Source organism: Artemia sp. Qi Xiang Cuo, chromosome 21 (genome assembly GCF_049724085.1).
Source record: "Artemia sp. Qi Xiang Cuo chromosome 21, ASM4972408v1, whole genome shotgun sequence".
NCBI lineage: Eukaryota > Metazoa > Arthropoda > Branchiopoda > Anostraca > Artemiidae > Artemia > Artemia sp. Qi Xiang Cuo.
The window spans coordinates 33,895,257-33,913,099 of NC_142814.1; the positions used below are offsets into that span (position 1 = coordinate 33,895,257).

Sequence of the window (17,843 nt, forward strand, 5' to 3'; positions counted from 1 at the left end):
CCGGTGGAGGGCCTTTGGGAGCTTGGGGGGCTTTTGAGGACCGGGGGCTTCCTTCGGGGTTGGGGTAGGAGGATTGGAACCCTTTGGGGTTGGGTTAGAGGACCTCACAACACTGTTCAAATGAAACTTGTGTATTATAACGACCACACTCAAAACCTCTTCCAAAATCTCTTCAAAAATCTTCTTTTAAAATGTCTCTATCTGTTTCGCCGAAATAGTTCCATAACCTGTCTAAAACGGTTTCGCCCAAATAATCCCTAAACGTAAATTCAGCGTGTTCCTTTGTTATTGGCATCTCTGCGCTAACGCATTTCAAATTAATAAGAAACCTTTTCGCGCGCTAAAACAATTCATCGCTAAGATGTTTCTTGCCTAATTGTTTCCGTGGCCTTTGGTTATTAATATCCTTTGGAGTTGGACCAAAAGAGTTGGTCCCGAGGCAAAGACATTAATGATTTGGATATATTCCTGGAGAAATGTTTCTAGGGCGAAAGTTTTTAAAGTCTGACAGATGATGTCATTGATTGATTGATCTGTCAAGAAAGGAGAAATTAATTTGTTGTTTCTAAGGGGAATTATTGATTCACGATAGGTGAATTGAGGTCGACAGCACAGGTGTTCCAAGGTTGATGTTGTTGTTGTTGTAAGTGCACGCTCTCAGCGAACTTTATGTAAATCAAGTTCACAGGTGCTACTCGTGACAGGACCACGTGGTTTATAGTTTTCCAAGTGAGAAAGTTCCTGTTTTTCAAATTCTCACTGACAAAAACCATAAAACATCCATAATTTGATATTGACATCCGAGAAAAACATCAAATAAATCGAACAACACACATAACCATCCATGAAAACAACCATAAATGTGACAAAATTCATGGTTTTTCAAGTGAGAAAATTCCTGTTTTTTCATTCTCACTGAGAAAACCATAAACCACGTGGTCATGTTCGGACTCAATAAGGCATCTCTACTGCTATTATTATTTGTGGGCGTCTTTAAAACAGTATATCATTGTTACGGCGTCAAACGCATCCTAGTACAGAACGAACTTTAGACCACAAAGACCAAAAATTCAAAAACAAGTTTTGAAAAAAAAAATCTGTCAAGTGAGGAAGAATCGCCATTTGAGGCTAATTTAGATATGGTAACTAATATTTCGATTAGTCTTAGTGAAAAAAAAATCTGTGTGAAAATTTAACGAAATATCGAAGTAAACCTAGAAAACATCCCAAATTAAGGCCCGAAATACATAATTCATTACTTAAGGCTGCGGTTAATTAACTCTAACAATGGGTTTTAAGGAAGGTGACAAATTGTGTGCTACTTTCTTTATCAAGAATTTTCATATTCCTGTAATACCTTGCTTAAGAGAAGAGTTTACATTTAGCTCAAACTTGGTTTAGCTAAGTGGAGTGCTCGGTACTACAGCATATCAGCTCCCTAAGACTGGATCAAACACAGCTAAACTTCTAATTCGAGATAAATTTTATTTCAGCTTTGTGTTTCTTCACGTGTACTGATTTAACCTTTGCAATAGGATTACTAGACTTTGTTTTTGAAAAATTGGGATCCTTCGATATTAAGCCAAAAATGAAGATGATTTAGCCTCTTGTTAAATGGGGGTTTTAAGTTTTCTCCCCAAAATGAAATAGATCAAACACTATTCTACGACCCATCCTAGCACAAACAGCGACAATTTTTAAAAGGGCTATTAGAAGATTATGGATGAATTTTCTCCAGGAGTGACCCAAAGACTACTTGGAAATTTGTAAGCTTTTACCTAAAAGTTAACCCCTCACACTAGAAGAAATCCTCTGATACATCTCCACGACATTTTGCCAAACAGCTGTGGTAGCTTGAAATAGCCCCCCCCCCCCCCACCTTGTTGATATATATAAGAGAGACATAGATATAGACATTCCGATTTAATATGAATACGGAATCGGATAGCTCTTCTATTGGGAGGAGGGGGGTTGGGTCGATAGTGATGGCAGCAATATCTGCAACGTAGTAAACTGCGAAACACGGCCCATAGTAGCCAAAAGTTTAAAAACAGTTTCTGAAATAATTTTCAAATGTAAAAGAATCGCCATATGACATTTATTCAGAAATGGTGGTATTATCCGTGTATAACTTTGAAATATTAGCAATGACGAAAACAAGTTTATTTGGATTTTTTTTCATTGAAATGCACGTTTTAATCCCAAGTATTTCAGTTTCGAGAATTAAACGAATTTTTCCAAAATTTTTGTAGTGGGTCTATAGATGCCAGGAAACTACTCTTACGTCTTTTAAGAATTCCCTTTTGTTGACAGAACGTGGGCGTCCTGGAAGATGGTGAGCTGAGTTCAAAAGAAAGGATTTGAAGGAAACAAAAAATTCATAGGGGGGGGGGAACGTATCCAAGATTTTTTTGGGGGGAGGGGAGGGGTTCAAGTAATTTTTTGAGGGAGGTTTAAAAAAAATACACATCAGAAATTTGCTTATATTCAGTTTTGCTACGTTTTTTACAAGTCGGACAAAGATTTCGGGGGGGGGGGTGGTCAAACCCCCTTAAACCCTCTGGATACGGCACTGGGTTGGGGATAAAAATTAAAGCACTGAAGTGACTGGAGTGGAAGAGGAGCTTGCACCAGCTTTGTTGGGCTTTGGTGGTTCAGTGCTGCTATGAGTTTTCAGTGGTTGTAGTAGTAGTAGCAGTAGCAACAGTGACAAATCATTAAGTGCTCACTGCTATCAGTCACATGTGTAGGAGGCTCCAGGTCTCTTCCACAGACATCTCCTTTGTAGCTTTATTGGTTTGTCTTATAAAAACCTCTGAATTCAATACAATTTGCTGTGTTTGCTGTTTTGTCGAATTTACCCTCCATCCATCAGAAACCAGTTTACCCCTACCAATATGAATGTGTATCTACGTGCCTGTGATATCTGTTTAGATTCTTGTTCTCTTGTTTTTTTAGTATCCATATGGTTGTACTATCTGTAAAAAAAAAGAAAAGAAAAAAAGATCTATAAGTATTATGCCCCACTTCTTGTTGTTAAAAGATGGCTTTAACAAAATTGATGAAAATCTACCTAAATATATACTCGTCGTGTTTGACAAGGCATTTCTTAAGTATATCTTTGTTAAGTTGTCCTTTTTTCCAGGCGCCGGAAAGCACAGAGGAAGATGTTCCTTTTGTTTTGTGGGCAGTTTCGAGCTTAGATTCAGTGCCTGAAGGATCGGTATTAATAAGTCCAGCGGTAAGTAATCGTAGTGCAAATGCGCCCCATCTGGCAACTCTGGTTAAATATCTAACTAAATCTAACTTCCTTGGATGTAATCTGCCATAGACCGCAACTCATATTCAGCAAGCCATGTGTTAGCTAAAGTAGTACGGATAGCTAGAGGTCTATTCATAATAAGACTTCACTAATACTGAGAAAGAGCTAGGAGAAATTTAAGCCAGTCAGAATTTTTTCCGCCGGTTAGAAAATTCTATGAAAACTCTGATTGTTTCAAAATAGCAGTAGCTATACCTACTGCTAAAGTCTCACTATGAATGGATCTTAAGAATTGTTACATTATTATGCATGTTATTATCACAGTGGTGTAGAACACTACGCAATAAAAAAAGAAAAAGAAATACAACGTTTTCGTTGCTTGTCCTATTTTTGATGGGACTACCCTACAAGTAATCCTGACACTAATTCCTGGTGTTCCAGGGTAGGATAAATAATCATTTTCCGGACAGACTTTCTCAGGAATTTTCAAGATTTGACATTTGAGTTGCTTCCACTTCTTTCTTTGGAATGTCAAAGAAAGCTTGTCAGGACAAGAATAGTTTATCCTAGCAGCCCTTCCAATAATGGACGTCGTCAATACCCCTGAAACGTCAATGACAAGTAATCATGTGCGAATAAGTCATTCTGAAACACTGAAACAAGGTGTACGATAAATCCAGCGTCAACAGATTTTAGCGTGGTTTAGGATATTTCGAATATGATTACAAGGCCGCTGAATATTTCTCAGGCTGAGTTTACTGAACTTTGGTTGAATGCATTTACTTCAGAGTTTTTTGGAGTTTTCAACAGAACTTTCAAAGATTGAATTCATGCAAGAACTATTGATGTTTTTTATTTTAACCAAAGTTCAAAAATGATAGTAGTTGATAAGCTTGGTTCAAAATTTCTAATCTTAATAGTTTTAGCACAAAGACCAACAAGTAGAAAAAGTGGCATTAATTATGTCCTAAAATCGGACATAAACATGCTGGACACTTAATATCTTAAGATGAAATCCTGTCCTTGAATTCAAACGCTTTCCTTAACGGCAAGTTGTAACCGAAGCTTATCTTTTTGAATTATATTTTTCGCTTTAACAGAACGCTTTAACAGAACGCTTTAACAGAACGCTTTAACAGAACGCTTTAACAGAACGCTTTATCTTCTCCTTTTTTTTCAACTTTTTCCCCTTTTGAAATCCAACTTTCTGAGTCCAGTTTCCAAAGTTTTAAACGTTTACAAAATCGACACACAGCTTCAACATTGAAAATAGCTTTATTGAAATTGTAATAAGTTGTAGGTGGACAGCAATTTTTCAAATTGTTCAGAAAAAAAAATCCTAAAATTGAATATTAACATTCAAGATAAAATCATTTCAGTGGACAAAAACCTTAGACCTATCTTGCCCATTATATTAACTTTTAAAACAATAGATACATCTTGAAGCAAAAAAAAATGCAGATGCAAGTTTCTCACTGTCCATTGTCGACAGTGAAGCCAAGTAGTGAAGCCAACAATAGTGAAGCCAACGTTAAATTGTGAAGCCAAGTAGCAATTCTTCCGATCAAGATTACTTGTAGTAGCACGTATCAGTACCAATCATGACTTTCATTTAACTTGTATTAAGCTTAAATATCTTAGTTCTAACGCAGATATCCCTTTCTTATAGCAGAGAAACAATTTTAACTAGTATTTTCTCAGTATTGTTTTTCCTTGGTCAAGCAATCGCTGATCTTTTTTTGATTAATCTTAAAAAAATTTCAACAAAACAAGTTTTTCAAAGAAAATTAAAGAGCGCCACTAAGCCAAAAATGATCAGAAATAAAGTCAAATAACCTTCCAAACGTAAAACTACCACATGTTTTACACCAGTCGTTCTCGATATATTGCTGAGGTTTCTTATTAGCAACCATACACACAGTGCCTTTCGGTTTAGTTTTAAAGCAATATTTAATTTAAAAATTAGCTCCTTTAAAAGTTTCAATGATATTACTAGCTATTATATAGCAGTGCTGCCTATGATATTGCTTATATGCCCTTTTGAATTCCTGCAGCCATATAGTTCTTTCGTTTAATTGAAACTCCGCTTAAACTTTCCATAAAAAATTTATCTAAATACACTTAGTGTCATTGGTCGCAGTAACTGTAGTTGTAGTATTAATAGTATATGTATTGTCATTTGCTGATTTGAACATTTTTCTCATTAAGTCCTGGAAGTTTCAAATTAGTACAATTAGCCATTGCTATGACATTGCTGATCTACGCCTTCCATAACCTTTATATCCATATACTTTTGTGATTTTGATCTTAATGCTCTTAGCCTTACAAGCAGTTGCAATAGAATTAGTAGTTGAAGTAGCAGCAGTAGTAGTAGTAGTAAATATAGAAGCGGTAGTAGCATTAGCAGTACCATGCAGATTGTGCCTTTTGGTCACTTGATCTTCCCCTTTAAGCATTTTCTGGAAGTTCCAAGTTAATACTCAAATCCATTCTTGAGGTACGCTTTTTTGACAATGTGCATGCACATAGTGTCTTTTGATTTAGTTCAAATTTCTCTTCAACATTTTTAATGCACTACTGTGGTTGTAGTAGTTGTAGTGGAAGCTGTAGTAGTAGTTGTGGAAGCAGTAGTAGTGTTGGTAGTTGTAGTAGTCGTAGTAGGGCACAAATATTACCTTTTTGGTCAATTGATCATCTCCCTTATCATCTCCCGAAAGATCCAAATTAATATACTCAGTCATTCCTGAGTTACCCCCTCTTGATAGCCCGTATACACATAAATGCTTCGATTTAGTTCAACACTCCCCTCAACCTTCTCTGAAAGGCTCGCCTGAATGCCCTTTGTTTTTTTTTTGAAAAATAAAGGTCAAACATGCATACCTTTCTCAATAAATGTAAGAAATGAACGAATTTCCCAACTTACAGCCCTTATTCGCGCGACTGTGAAGGTGTTGACGTCCCAATAAGCGTTATTTCAAGATTTTTCAACAATACCGAATAATGTAGACGTCTAGAATTTTAATTGAATGTTTGTCTCGGAAAATGATATTCACGCGATGGGAGGGGTGGGCTGGTTGCCCTCAATTTACTTTTGACCCTTAAAAGAACACTAAAAGTTCCACTTTCCAATCAAATGAGCTTTATCCAAAGTTTATACGACCACGCATTCCATAAAAACCTTATATGCCTCTGGGGCATAACTTATAACCCTTGTCCCGAGGTTCTGAGGGGTATTTCAACCCCAAAGGCCTTTTTATATGACCCTTAGACCATTTTGATCTCAGAATTTCTATCGAATGCGTTTGTGGAAAAGAAGACGTGTGGTGGCGCTAGTTGCCCCCTTATCCCTTTTGACTCTTAAAAAAAAACACTAGGACTTCTTATTTCCATTTAAATGATCCACATCTGAAGTTTATACGACCACCCTTTCCATAAAAACCTTAAGTTTTAACAATGGACAACTAATATAATTTATAGCCCTTGCCCTGAGGGCCAATGGGGGGTTGTCATTCACGAAGACATAAATTGGACCTTTAAAATATACTAAACAAAATGGCCATCTTAAAAGTTTGATTGGATATGTTTGGGGAAATTATCGGCAAGGGAGGGGGCCTGGTTCCCCTCCGATCACTTTTGACCATTAAAAGGGGCCCCCAGAACTTTCAATTTCAAATCCAATGAGCCACAACCAAAGCTTATACAACCACCCTTTCCATAAAAACCTTATATGCACCCAGGGCATAAATTACAACCCTTTCCCTGAGGAATCGGGGGGGGGGGTTAATGTTGAAAGACATAATTACTGGACATTTCAACAGCGCTGAACAAAATGGATATCTCAAAATTTTGATTGGATGTATTTGGAGAAATGATGGGCGTAAGAGGATGGTTGCCCTCCAATCACTTTTGACTCTCAAAGATGGCAATAGAACTTCCAAACCAACGAGCTCCTTTTTCAAGGTACTACGATAACTCCTTCTATACGATATGCCCTGGTCTAGAATTGATAATAATAATACTTTATTGTGCCCATACCGCTCTTTACTTAGCCAGCACGATTGCGCTGCCTATGATCTTTGGATTATTTTTTGAACAAATGGTTATCTCAAAATTTCTATCAGATGCATTTCGGAAAAATTTGACGTGTGGGGGGGGGTAGCTGCCCTCCAATTGCTTTGACTCTTAAAAAGGGCACTCGAAATTCTGATTACCAGTCCAATGAGCCCCCTCTGAGGTTTATATCTTCCTAAAAAAAAACTTTCCAACCTTTCCAAAAAACCTTGCATGCCTCCATGGCATAACTTACAACCCTGGCCCTAAGGGCTATGGGGGGGGGTTGTCATCCTCTAGAAAATAATTCCTGGACCTTTTAACTACGCTGAACAAAATGGCTTTCTCAAAATTTGATTAGATGTGTTTTGGGAAGATGATGGGCGTGGGGGGATGGTTGTCCTCTAATCACTTTCGACTATCAAAAAGAGCACTAGCCCTTTCAATTTCCCATCGAATGAGCCCCTTTCGTAATTTCTACGACAAGTCCTTCTATACGAAATGCCCTGGTCTATGAAAAACAAAAACAAAAACAAAAAAAGTTAAACAAAATAGAACATTGTGCCCACATCGCTCTTTACTTATGCATCGCTATTGCGCAGCCTATGACAATATGTGGATATACAGTCCTTTCCTGCTCCATTCCATTCTTTTTCTTCTTCCTTTTTCCCGAGAGAAAATTTATTTATCTATGCTATTTTGTTGGCTCTCTCCTGTGTGCAATTATTTTTTTAATTTCGTTTGTGTGTTTTTACTCTTTTCTTTACTTGTAACTTTCGCTAAACGAAAAGCAGGTTGTCCCCAAATTGAGTGAGAGGATGTCGTAAGGAAAGATTTAAGGAAAGTGGAAACTTCTTAGGAGGGTGCAAGGACGGAGGCTTAAAATAGATTAGGATGAAGGAGGAGCGTGCATAGCTCCCCGAATGGGATGCGAGGATGTCATAAGGAAAAATTTATGGAAAATGGAAACTTCTTGGGAGAGTGCAAGGACGGAGGCTTTAAATAGATTGGGATGAAGAAGGTGCGTGCGTAGCTGTGTTGGCCTGAGGCAGCTTGGTGCTTCAATGAGTTTTGTTAGTAGTAGCAGTAGTAGTAGTATGCTCAAACTGATTGTTTTAGAATTTCTCCCTTGGTAAGAGTTCGTTAAGCTATCTAATGAATTAATGCAGCACTTTTCAAAATCTCCCCTCTCACTTTCCCCAATTCTCCTAGATTTTTTTTTTTTCGTAAAATCGTACGTTTAGAAATAATTATCAATCTTACTACAATTTCTGTGACAGTCCACTGAATAATTCATGGTCTTTTAAAACAAACTTTATACCTCCTCCCCTCCTTAGAGGTGAAGTGCCTTAAAACAAATTCTACGTGTGTATTAATAATTTATATTATTTTTTTAAGACCGGGAAGCCTTTCTTAAATCATGACGGCACAGTATACCGCTACGATTCACGAAGACCATTACCCTTTCAAGCAGCTTTCAAATCTATGTCATCAGTCACCGAAGAAGAAACATTAAACCAAGACTCACCATCAGTTCCAGGATTCCACTCACTTCTTACTTCCCCGGAATCATTTCAAGGACAGGAAAATGATAGAAGTGATCAAACACCTTCTGGAGGTCCGTACTACCAGGGATATTTGACATCGCCAGGATTTTTTGTAAGTCATTCCTCATCGTAGGATTAACCCATTAACTTCTTGTTAAGAGCATTTCAAAATATTGGGCCCTGACGAACCTAAAATGAATCGACCCTTTATTCCTAAACTTTTTACAATTGTCGCGGGGAGACCAACTGATTCATTAGTGCGTCATAGCAGGTGGTGTACATGTCGAAATATTTATAAAAAAAATAGAAAAAAAACAGAAATTTTTATTTTCTGTGACTCAGTCTCTTTTGTTACTTTTAAAACGAACTATGAACTTATAATTTAGTACAAACGAGCATTCTTCTGACGATTTACGACAATTAGCTCTCCTTCTCAAGAATAATGCAATCTTTTATTTTTATTATTATATTATTTATTTATTATCATATTATTTATTTATTATTGTTTATTAGTTATTAATTATTTTCTTAAAGCAGAAGGTTCAGACCCTCTGCTTTAAGATTCTCAGACATGCTGAATTTGATAATTTACTTTTCAAGAAGGTTGCACATCTTATGGGATTATGTTTCGCATTTTTCTAAAATTACAAAAGACTTCTTTCTCTTATGACTTTTGATAGGTGGCCTTAAAATGGAAATTTTTTTTACATATTTGGAATCAGTATAATATTTTCTATTCATTTTTATACATATTCATACATTTTACATCGAGCTCTCTTTTTTAAGTTTCAATTATTATTGACTCTTAACTTACCGTTTCATGACCGGTTTGAAAATTTGGCTATTTATAATGCCACCTATTTTTTGCTCGTTTTTTTTATTTCTGTGACAGATTACTGTTATAAAAGCAAATTCTGATACCAAAATGCTCCAATCATGCATTACTTCATGCATACAAAAGATTCAAATTAAAAAATTGAACACAATTTTTGCGGTATTAGTTAGTAATTATTTGGCTAAATTAAAATGTGCTAATTGCTAGTGGGAAATCCCTTAAAAAAAAAACTCCGTTTTGTTGCGTAACAACATCCAGGCACGTAGGCAAAAAAAATTTGAGGGAGGGGATAGCATTTTTTTTTTAATCAGCAAAAAAAAATAGATATCAAGCAAGATATGGAACTTGTATGCCTTCCCAGAACCTGAAGGTAAACTACCAGCAATTTAAAGAGTTTGTTGAAAAGAACTGTTAGTAAAGACCGATCCGTGTCTATATTAATCAAAAATCTATTTGACGAAATTTATATGCAGCAAAAGAAGCTGATGTCCGTGTTGATTCCAAATATGCACAATATATTAAGTTTAAACTTACTTATAGAAAATCATTATAATATGATAATATAAATAAATTTAGAGACAGGAGGAAACATCCCAAAAAATAGGTGCGATCTAAATAAAAATTACACTATAAAATCGAACATGTTTGAGAACCCTGAAGCAGCGGTTTCAAGTTCCGGCCCAGGGTTGCCACCGTCAGTAGGATTTTACTAGATCTAGTAAAAAAAAAAATATCTAGTAAATTTAGAGGATCTAGTAAATTTCTCGAAATCTAGTAAAAACTAGTAAAAAGTCATGATTTATAGTAAACAAACCTTTTTTTTATTTTCCATGAATTCAAGGAAAAAAAATATTGTAAACATATTACAATTTACAATTTTTGCTTGTCTGTTTTACAATTTTGCTTGTCTGTCTCAGATACAGACAAGCAGTCACCTATTTTCATAAGCAGACACTTCACTTCCGGCGTCTAAAGGTTGAAAAAATCAGCTTTCTGTGTATCAAATCTTACAAACAAAAAATGAAGCTATAATGACACTTGGATTTGTGATGATTGGGAATCTATTGGAATCAAAACAAAAGCCAACCACCCAAGGTGATTAGGTGAATCTCCTCAGTTTGAAAATTTTTACTGAGGAAAAAGGAGCCTGCTGAGAGAAATTAAACGTAAATAGGAATGTAACATTATATATATATATATATATATATATATATATATATATATATATATATATATATATATATATATATATATATATATATATATATATATATATATATATATATATCCAAAAAAAGGATTTTTGCACTTGTAGGTTTCCAGAATTTTCAATCATACTATGAAAACGAAAGAAAAGAGGAAAAGAGAAAAAAAAAGAAAAAAAAAGGAAAAAAGATTGTAAAAATCGTACCGATTATCTTCCTATAGTAAAAATCGATGCTTGATGGTGCAGCGTAGCTGCACGCGCAAATTTTTTTTCCAGCATTTAGTAAAAACAGATGCGATCTAGTGAATTTTTCCTATCCGATTTAGTAAATTCTTCCAGGTCAGGGTGGCAACCCTGTTCCCGCCGACTGATTAACGACAATATCATATTTTTCCTGTGTTACTTTAATGCATTTTTGTTATTAAACCTTTTATTGCATATCTATTCTGAAAACGGAAACCGAAACGGAAAATCGGAAACGGAAATTTGAATAGAAATTGAAAGCTATCTTACCCTATTTGAGTAACAAGAAAGACTGTACCAAAAGAATGTGGCAATTCCTAACATTTTGTGTTGAAAAACCAGAATTTCGACCGAAAAGGGCCGAGCTGATATGAAGTGACAACTCCAAGATTCACAATCGCCTTAAAACTATCCAAACGGTGGCCGGTGAAAGATTCTTGTAGGCAATAATTTTAAGCTTCATTTGACTGAGTTGATTTCTTTGATACTTCTTTAATTCATGTTTTAGAATAGGCTATTTTTTCCTGTGTGTTTATGTTTGCATTGTCTTTTCTGTTGGAGGGAGGGGGGTTTCAGTGAATATTTCTGTGAATGGGGCGGCAATTGAGGCCTTCAAAGTGGCCTACATTTTATAACTTTCAGTTAGAGACCGTTCAGACAAAATAGAGAGGGGGAGGGATTTCCTCCTAGCATCCTATCATTTGGATAAATATGCATGGACCGAGTATGCAACATCCGCCCTGTGATTTGACATCTCCTCTCTCATTGTCAAACTATGTGTATAATAATATATTGCATTCATATACTTACCTTCAGAGAAGGATATGGAGTCTGGGGGACAGCCATCCCCTTAGAACAATACTTTTCTGAAGAAAGTTCTCTGAAAACGTGACAGTTATTACCCAACAACTCACTTTTAGGCATTTCAAACCCCCCTTTCTTTCCTGAAAAATTGTTTTAAGGAGTTATTTTTCTAGACAGAATTATCATTCTTGAAGAATTGTACTGCAAAAATCAAATAAATAAAAATGTTTTAACAAAAGTAAAGTGACTTTAAAACTTAAAATGAAGAGACATTATTCTGTACATCGTAGGGGTTTCCCCTCCCCTCAACTCTTAGTTGTTTACGTTAAAGTTTAACTTTTTACCCCCAAAGCTCCAATGACAAATGCCCAACTGAATAATTGGAATAGGGTAGTAAAATCCCACAATTTCTCCAGAACAAAACGGCTTATTGATGTGAATTTGCTTTAAACAAATAACATTTGTGTTGAAATGTTTTGTAAATCGATTAATAAACAAAACACTTGCAATTGTCCATTGAATAAATTTATTTCATTGGAAATGCTTTTATTAAAAGGTCTCGGGAAGGGACAACTCCCTTACATACAGAATAGTTTCTCTTCGTTTTAAGTTTTATTGTTGATCTTTACTTTCATTCGAAGGAAGCTAGTTTGTTTCATTTAATTTCTTTTAATTTTTAATGTCATTTCCAGGGTTATTCTAAAGATGAGGGAGGCTGCCACAAGGTCAGCCCCCACTGTTTCCATTTAAGTCAAACCATTGCATCGCAAATAGGATTTCCTTTTCAAAATAAAAAAAAGTATTCGAAGATAAGCTATTATTTCCGCAATAAAAGGACTTTTTTTCCCCTCAGCAGTGATACAGCAGGGTTTAATTTGCATTCGTCCGCATATATATTCTTCCTTATAAATGGTGGTTAGAAGTCAAATCTATAATCATCTGAATATTCATTTAATTAATCCGAAGCACCTCTCAGAGGAAGTTTTAAAATTTTGTTATAAAACTATTTTTTTATACCTTAGATTCCCCCCCCCCAATCTGCTTAAAAAAATAAACTGGCTTATATCCTAATAACTAGTGTGAAACTATAAGATACTCTATAGCCGGTAGTTTTATTTAATGAATGGTTTATAATAACGATTCATTTTTAATATACACTTCAAGAACCAATGGTTTAACACATCCTTGTACGGCCCCTGATTCTGGAAGGCTATTAGCTCGCAGAACTTAACTTGATAACGCTTTGGCTCTGTTTGGGCGGAAATCACTGCTTACGTCACAAAACGTTAGAAATCAGCACTTTGCTCAGGTAAAAATCTCTTTTGTCGCTCAAAATGGCACTATATTTTCCAATGTGCGTCCAAATGGACCTTTTTCGATAATCTGTGACTATTGGTTTGATCCCATCGCCATCGGAAAATAATGCATGCTTGACCATCCTTTTCTAGAAAATTTAATATTTCATGTTTTGTAGATAAATCTTTAGGGTTCGCATACATGTTTAATTTCCTTGTATGGTTACAAAGTAGAACTAATGAGTAAATTAAGAACCAAAGAATGGTACGTATTCAAAACGTATTCAGATGTTTTGTAAATAATATCTTTAAGGTTGGCATACATGGTTACATAAATAAAACCAATGAGTTATTTAAGAGCCAAAGAATGGTACGTATTCAGAAACAGTATAAACAGTCATTTTTATTGATGCAATCCTGTAACCAAAACTTCGTTTCTAGAGTTTCAGTATCTATTGGAAAGGGTCACTCTTTACAAAAAAGCGTTCGATCCGAGGCCACCTTAAGCTTGAGAAGGCTGACGGCTCTCTCCTTTATCCCCTTCGTCTCCTTCAACTTATTTCTGGTATACAAATGCCACGACAACGCCACGATAATCCCTGGAAAAGTGCACTCCTTCGTGTATTTCTCAATGGCGATCTGAAACTCTCCCCTTTACCATGCTCTTCCATCACTGATGGAAGCTCACTGAAAGTTAGAAAATTAGGGCATGAAAATGCATTTTCTTAGGCTTCGGACACCCTAAACCTACTGAAAGGTCCACTGGTCCTCCTTGATAATAGCTTATGTGTAATTATACACATTACATAATTTTATGAAGCGTAAAATGGATCGGGCATTTAAATGAAGCTTAAAGATAATTGCTTATAGTTAACGTTTTTTGTATCTACCACATGTATCTTTGGAAACGAATGTGGTATCACGCGACATTACGGCGTCTGCTGTTGAAAAGTTTATAATGCGGAGTTTTGATAATTCCGAATAGATTAGCTATATCAGAATTTTTACTCAATAGTATTTCGCCCTCTTTGGACAAAAAAATTATGGTTCTGCGCCACAAAATGACGGCAGACACCAATTTTCTCTTATTCTACCTCTTTTGATTCTTAAAAAGAGCACTAGAACATTCAGTTTCCGTTTGAATAAGCCTTCTCCTGATATTCTTCCCTATACATATATTCTTCACGATATATAGGATAATTTGCTTGAAGCTGTCCCCCTGGGGGAAAACAAACAGACAAATAAATACGCATATATGACCTTTCATAAAGAAAGTATAAAAAATTCCGTATTTTTCTACATAGGGGCTTGAAAACTTTCCAATCGTGTTTTCTGGCGTACTGGATTCCATAATGTAATTTTCATCAAAATTAATTCCAAATTTGGAAGTGTTTCCCTCTTTTTCAAATTTAGGCAAATTTTCTCAGACTCGTAACTTTTAATGGGTAGCTTGAAATCTAGCGAACTGGAATCAATATAAAAAGTAAAAAGCTTTTTTTTTCAATCTACACATCATTATTCAATTATTTTTTTTTAGAGATTCCATAACTATTAGCAAGAGGTTTAACACATTGCTAAAAAATTAAACCATGTATAAATGTTACAATTTCTTGTTTTGCCGAGCGTTATGCAAATCCGTGACATATTCTAGTTATAGCCGTGTTGATCTTTCTAACAAAATTGTTCAATAAAATTTTACTAACAAATGCTTTACGTTGAGCTAATAAAAGTTGCTAACAGATTTGTAACAAATCAATAATTAAAAAATCTAGATTTCTAACAGACTTTCTGTTGGTAACTTGCCATTTCCTGCACCGAAAATCATTCCACCAACCTTCAAGAATGAGCCCATGTGCCTTAGCAAACTTCAGTTGGTAAACTCCCCTTCTTTTCAGCCGCTCCTGATGAGACTGTCCATACTAGGTGGTTCCCAACCTATTTTGCGCCACACCACACCTTGGTGTTTTTAAAATCCTGATGCCCCCCCCCCACCGTGATAATTAAATTTAGTAATTCAAAGTTTTACGTATATTCACTTGAAGGAAGTTTAAAATGCCATGAACTTGGTATCTTTTTTGGGGTCGTCCTCTAGGCAGAATTCATACTAATGAAAAATATTGTCTGAATACAACACCTTTTATCCAATGTATAACGTCATTGCAGTACCATCGCGTATCTTTCTTGCTCTTTAATAGCATTTAAATGTGACGCCATTCATATGAAAGTTTTTTTTTCAAAGTTAAGGCTCAAAAGTAGTCAGTCGATGGGTGCACGTCCCGCCCATGACCCCCCAAAATATTTCCCTGCCCCACCGGTGGGTTCTGTGCCCCACGTTGGGAATTCTGGGTCTAGACAATAATCTTCTCTTTAGAAACCCTTCTCTTAAACTGGATGAGACATTATACATTGTGAAAATTAAGTACAAATACACCAAAAAGTCGGTAGCTTGGACAGGTGGCTCAACAATTAAAAGAAAAAGCACAGTATGTTTCAAAGTATCAATTTAAGACGTCTGATATAGCGGTCACATTTCGAATTTTAATTGTTTCTTGACACAGATAAATAGGCCTGCAACGTAAAAAGTCCCGATAAACAGATGATTTCAGCCGTTTATTTTTTCGTTGATTCGCACAATATAAAACTATAAGCCATCAACAGAACTATACACAGGTTAATTCTCTATAAAGGGTTAAATAGACTAAATGCACAATCCTAAAATGGTGATTTGGGAGCTATACAAGTTAACGGTGTGCGTGTAGCTGAACCACCGTGTAACTGAACCAGAAGCAACTGAACCCCTGTAACTGAACCACCGTGTAACTGAACCCTCGTGTAACTGAACCACCGTGCAACTGAACCCCATTTAACTAAGCCCTCGTGTAACTAAATCCCCGTGCAACTCAACCCCATTTAACTGAACCCCCATGTAAATAAACCCCCATGTAACTAAACCCCCGCGTAACTGAAACCTCCTGCAACAGAACCACCGTAAAACTGAACCACCGTGCAACTGAACCACCGTGCAACTGAACCACCGTGCAACTGAACCACCGTGTAACTTTACCACCGTGCAACTGAACCACCGTGTAACCGAACCACCGTGTAACTGAACCATCGTGCAACTGAACCACTGCACCGAAGCAGGTAATTAACCTTTTTCAAACCAATAGATAAACAACTACGAGCGTAGAAAAAACCACAAAATGAAAACAACAAAATAAGCAAAGTGGTTAAAAAAAATTTACAGTATGTAGACGGTGAGAGCCGCCGTTTACGCCTCTCCCTCCCCCCCCCCCCCCAAAAAAAAACCATAAGGAAAATATCCCGCGGAAAATAACACCTCACGGAAAATACCCCCCTCCCAGACAATACCTACACGTGGAAAATCTCCCCCCCCCCAAAAAAAAAAATATCTTACGGTTGGTTAGTCTCCAATCACTTTCAGCTTATAAAAAAAGACTAGAAATGCCTGGGGATCATCAAACAATTTCTACTTTCATCTTCCTGTCGTCTCTCCCTTAGAGCTAGTTCTGTATTTATTTGAAGGCTCAATGAGAGCTGAGATGTTTTGGCATCAAAATGCACCCTTTGAGATATCTCCCTCTCTTCCTAGCTACAAAACAATCAGATAACCCCATTGCAGAGGTTTCAGTTCCTTTTTAAGTTTTTGTTTGATTTGTCTATTGCATACAGATAGTATTTGTCATTGGGAAACATACGGAAATTTTTTGTGTGGGAGTTTTCTGGAGGATCTTTCATGAGAAGAAAAATTTTCCACGGAGGGGGGGAGGTAAGATTTACACATAAATTCCTCTTTTCCACTTCCCTTGGAACTTCTCAATTAGACTAAAAAATAACACGACTCAAAGAAGATTTTAAATTTTGAAAACCATAATTTCCACGAGGGGAGTATTTTCCAGGTGGTGAGTTTTCCGTGGGTGGAGGAGGGGACATTTTCCGCGGGGGAGGAGGGTAAACGCTTAGACCCGTAGAAAGTGACAGGGTGAAGGGAACCCCAATTAAAAGACATAAAAAAGAGAAGTGGATTTAAGAGTTTATGACGTCCGATTTTCTTTGTTTTTGTGACAACAAAACAGAGTATTTTTATAAATCATCTTGACAGTAATTTATATAAAGACTTAAAAAAACAAACAATTCCAGCAAGGTTGAACATGTAAAGATTCTAACTTGTGTTTTACCCAATTTAAGTACGGTGGTTGAGTTGCACGAGGGTTCAGTTTCAGGGTTGCTCAGTTGCCTGGTGGTTCAGTTGCACGGTTGTTCAGTTGCACGAGGGGTTCAGTTGTACGGGGTTTCAGTTGCACGGTGGATTAATTGCACAGTGGTTAAGCTGTACGGTAATTCAGTTGCACGGTGGTTCAGTTGTACGGTTGTTCAGTTGCACGGTGGTTCAGTTACAGGGGTTCAGTTGCTTGGGGTTCAGTTACACAGTGGTTCAGTTACAATGGAGCCCAGCTTAACTTATATCATCAAATTCTCAAAAAGATAGACAGGAAGAAAGTTAGGGCTTTTTCGGTCCAGGATTCTCTCTGATGGTCCAATAAACTCCAAATTTTGCTTTTGTTAGCCTCGTATTTAT

The 17,843-nt window shown here is 36.3% G+C and overlaps 1 protein-coding gene across 1 annotated transcript in view; it reads left to right on the plus strand.

The window, feature by feature from the left end:
- Positions 1-17,843, plus strand: part of enc (R3H domain containing protein encore) — a 277,287-nt gene that overhangs the window by 208,115 nt on the left and 51,329 nt on the right. The window contains exons 10-11 of the mRNA XM_089106565.1: positions 3,146-3,241; positions 8,711-8,971. Coding sequence (XP_088962691.1) covers positions 3,146-3,241; positions 8,711-8,971 — 357 coding nt within the window. The remainder of the gene's footprint in view (positions 1-3,145; positions 3,242-8,710; positions 8,972-17,843) is intronic.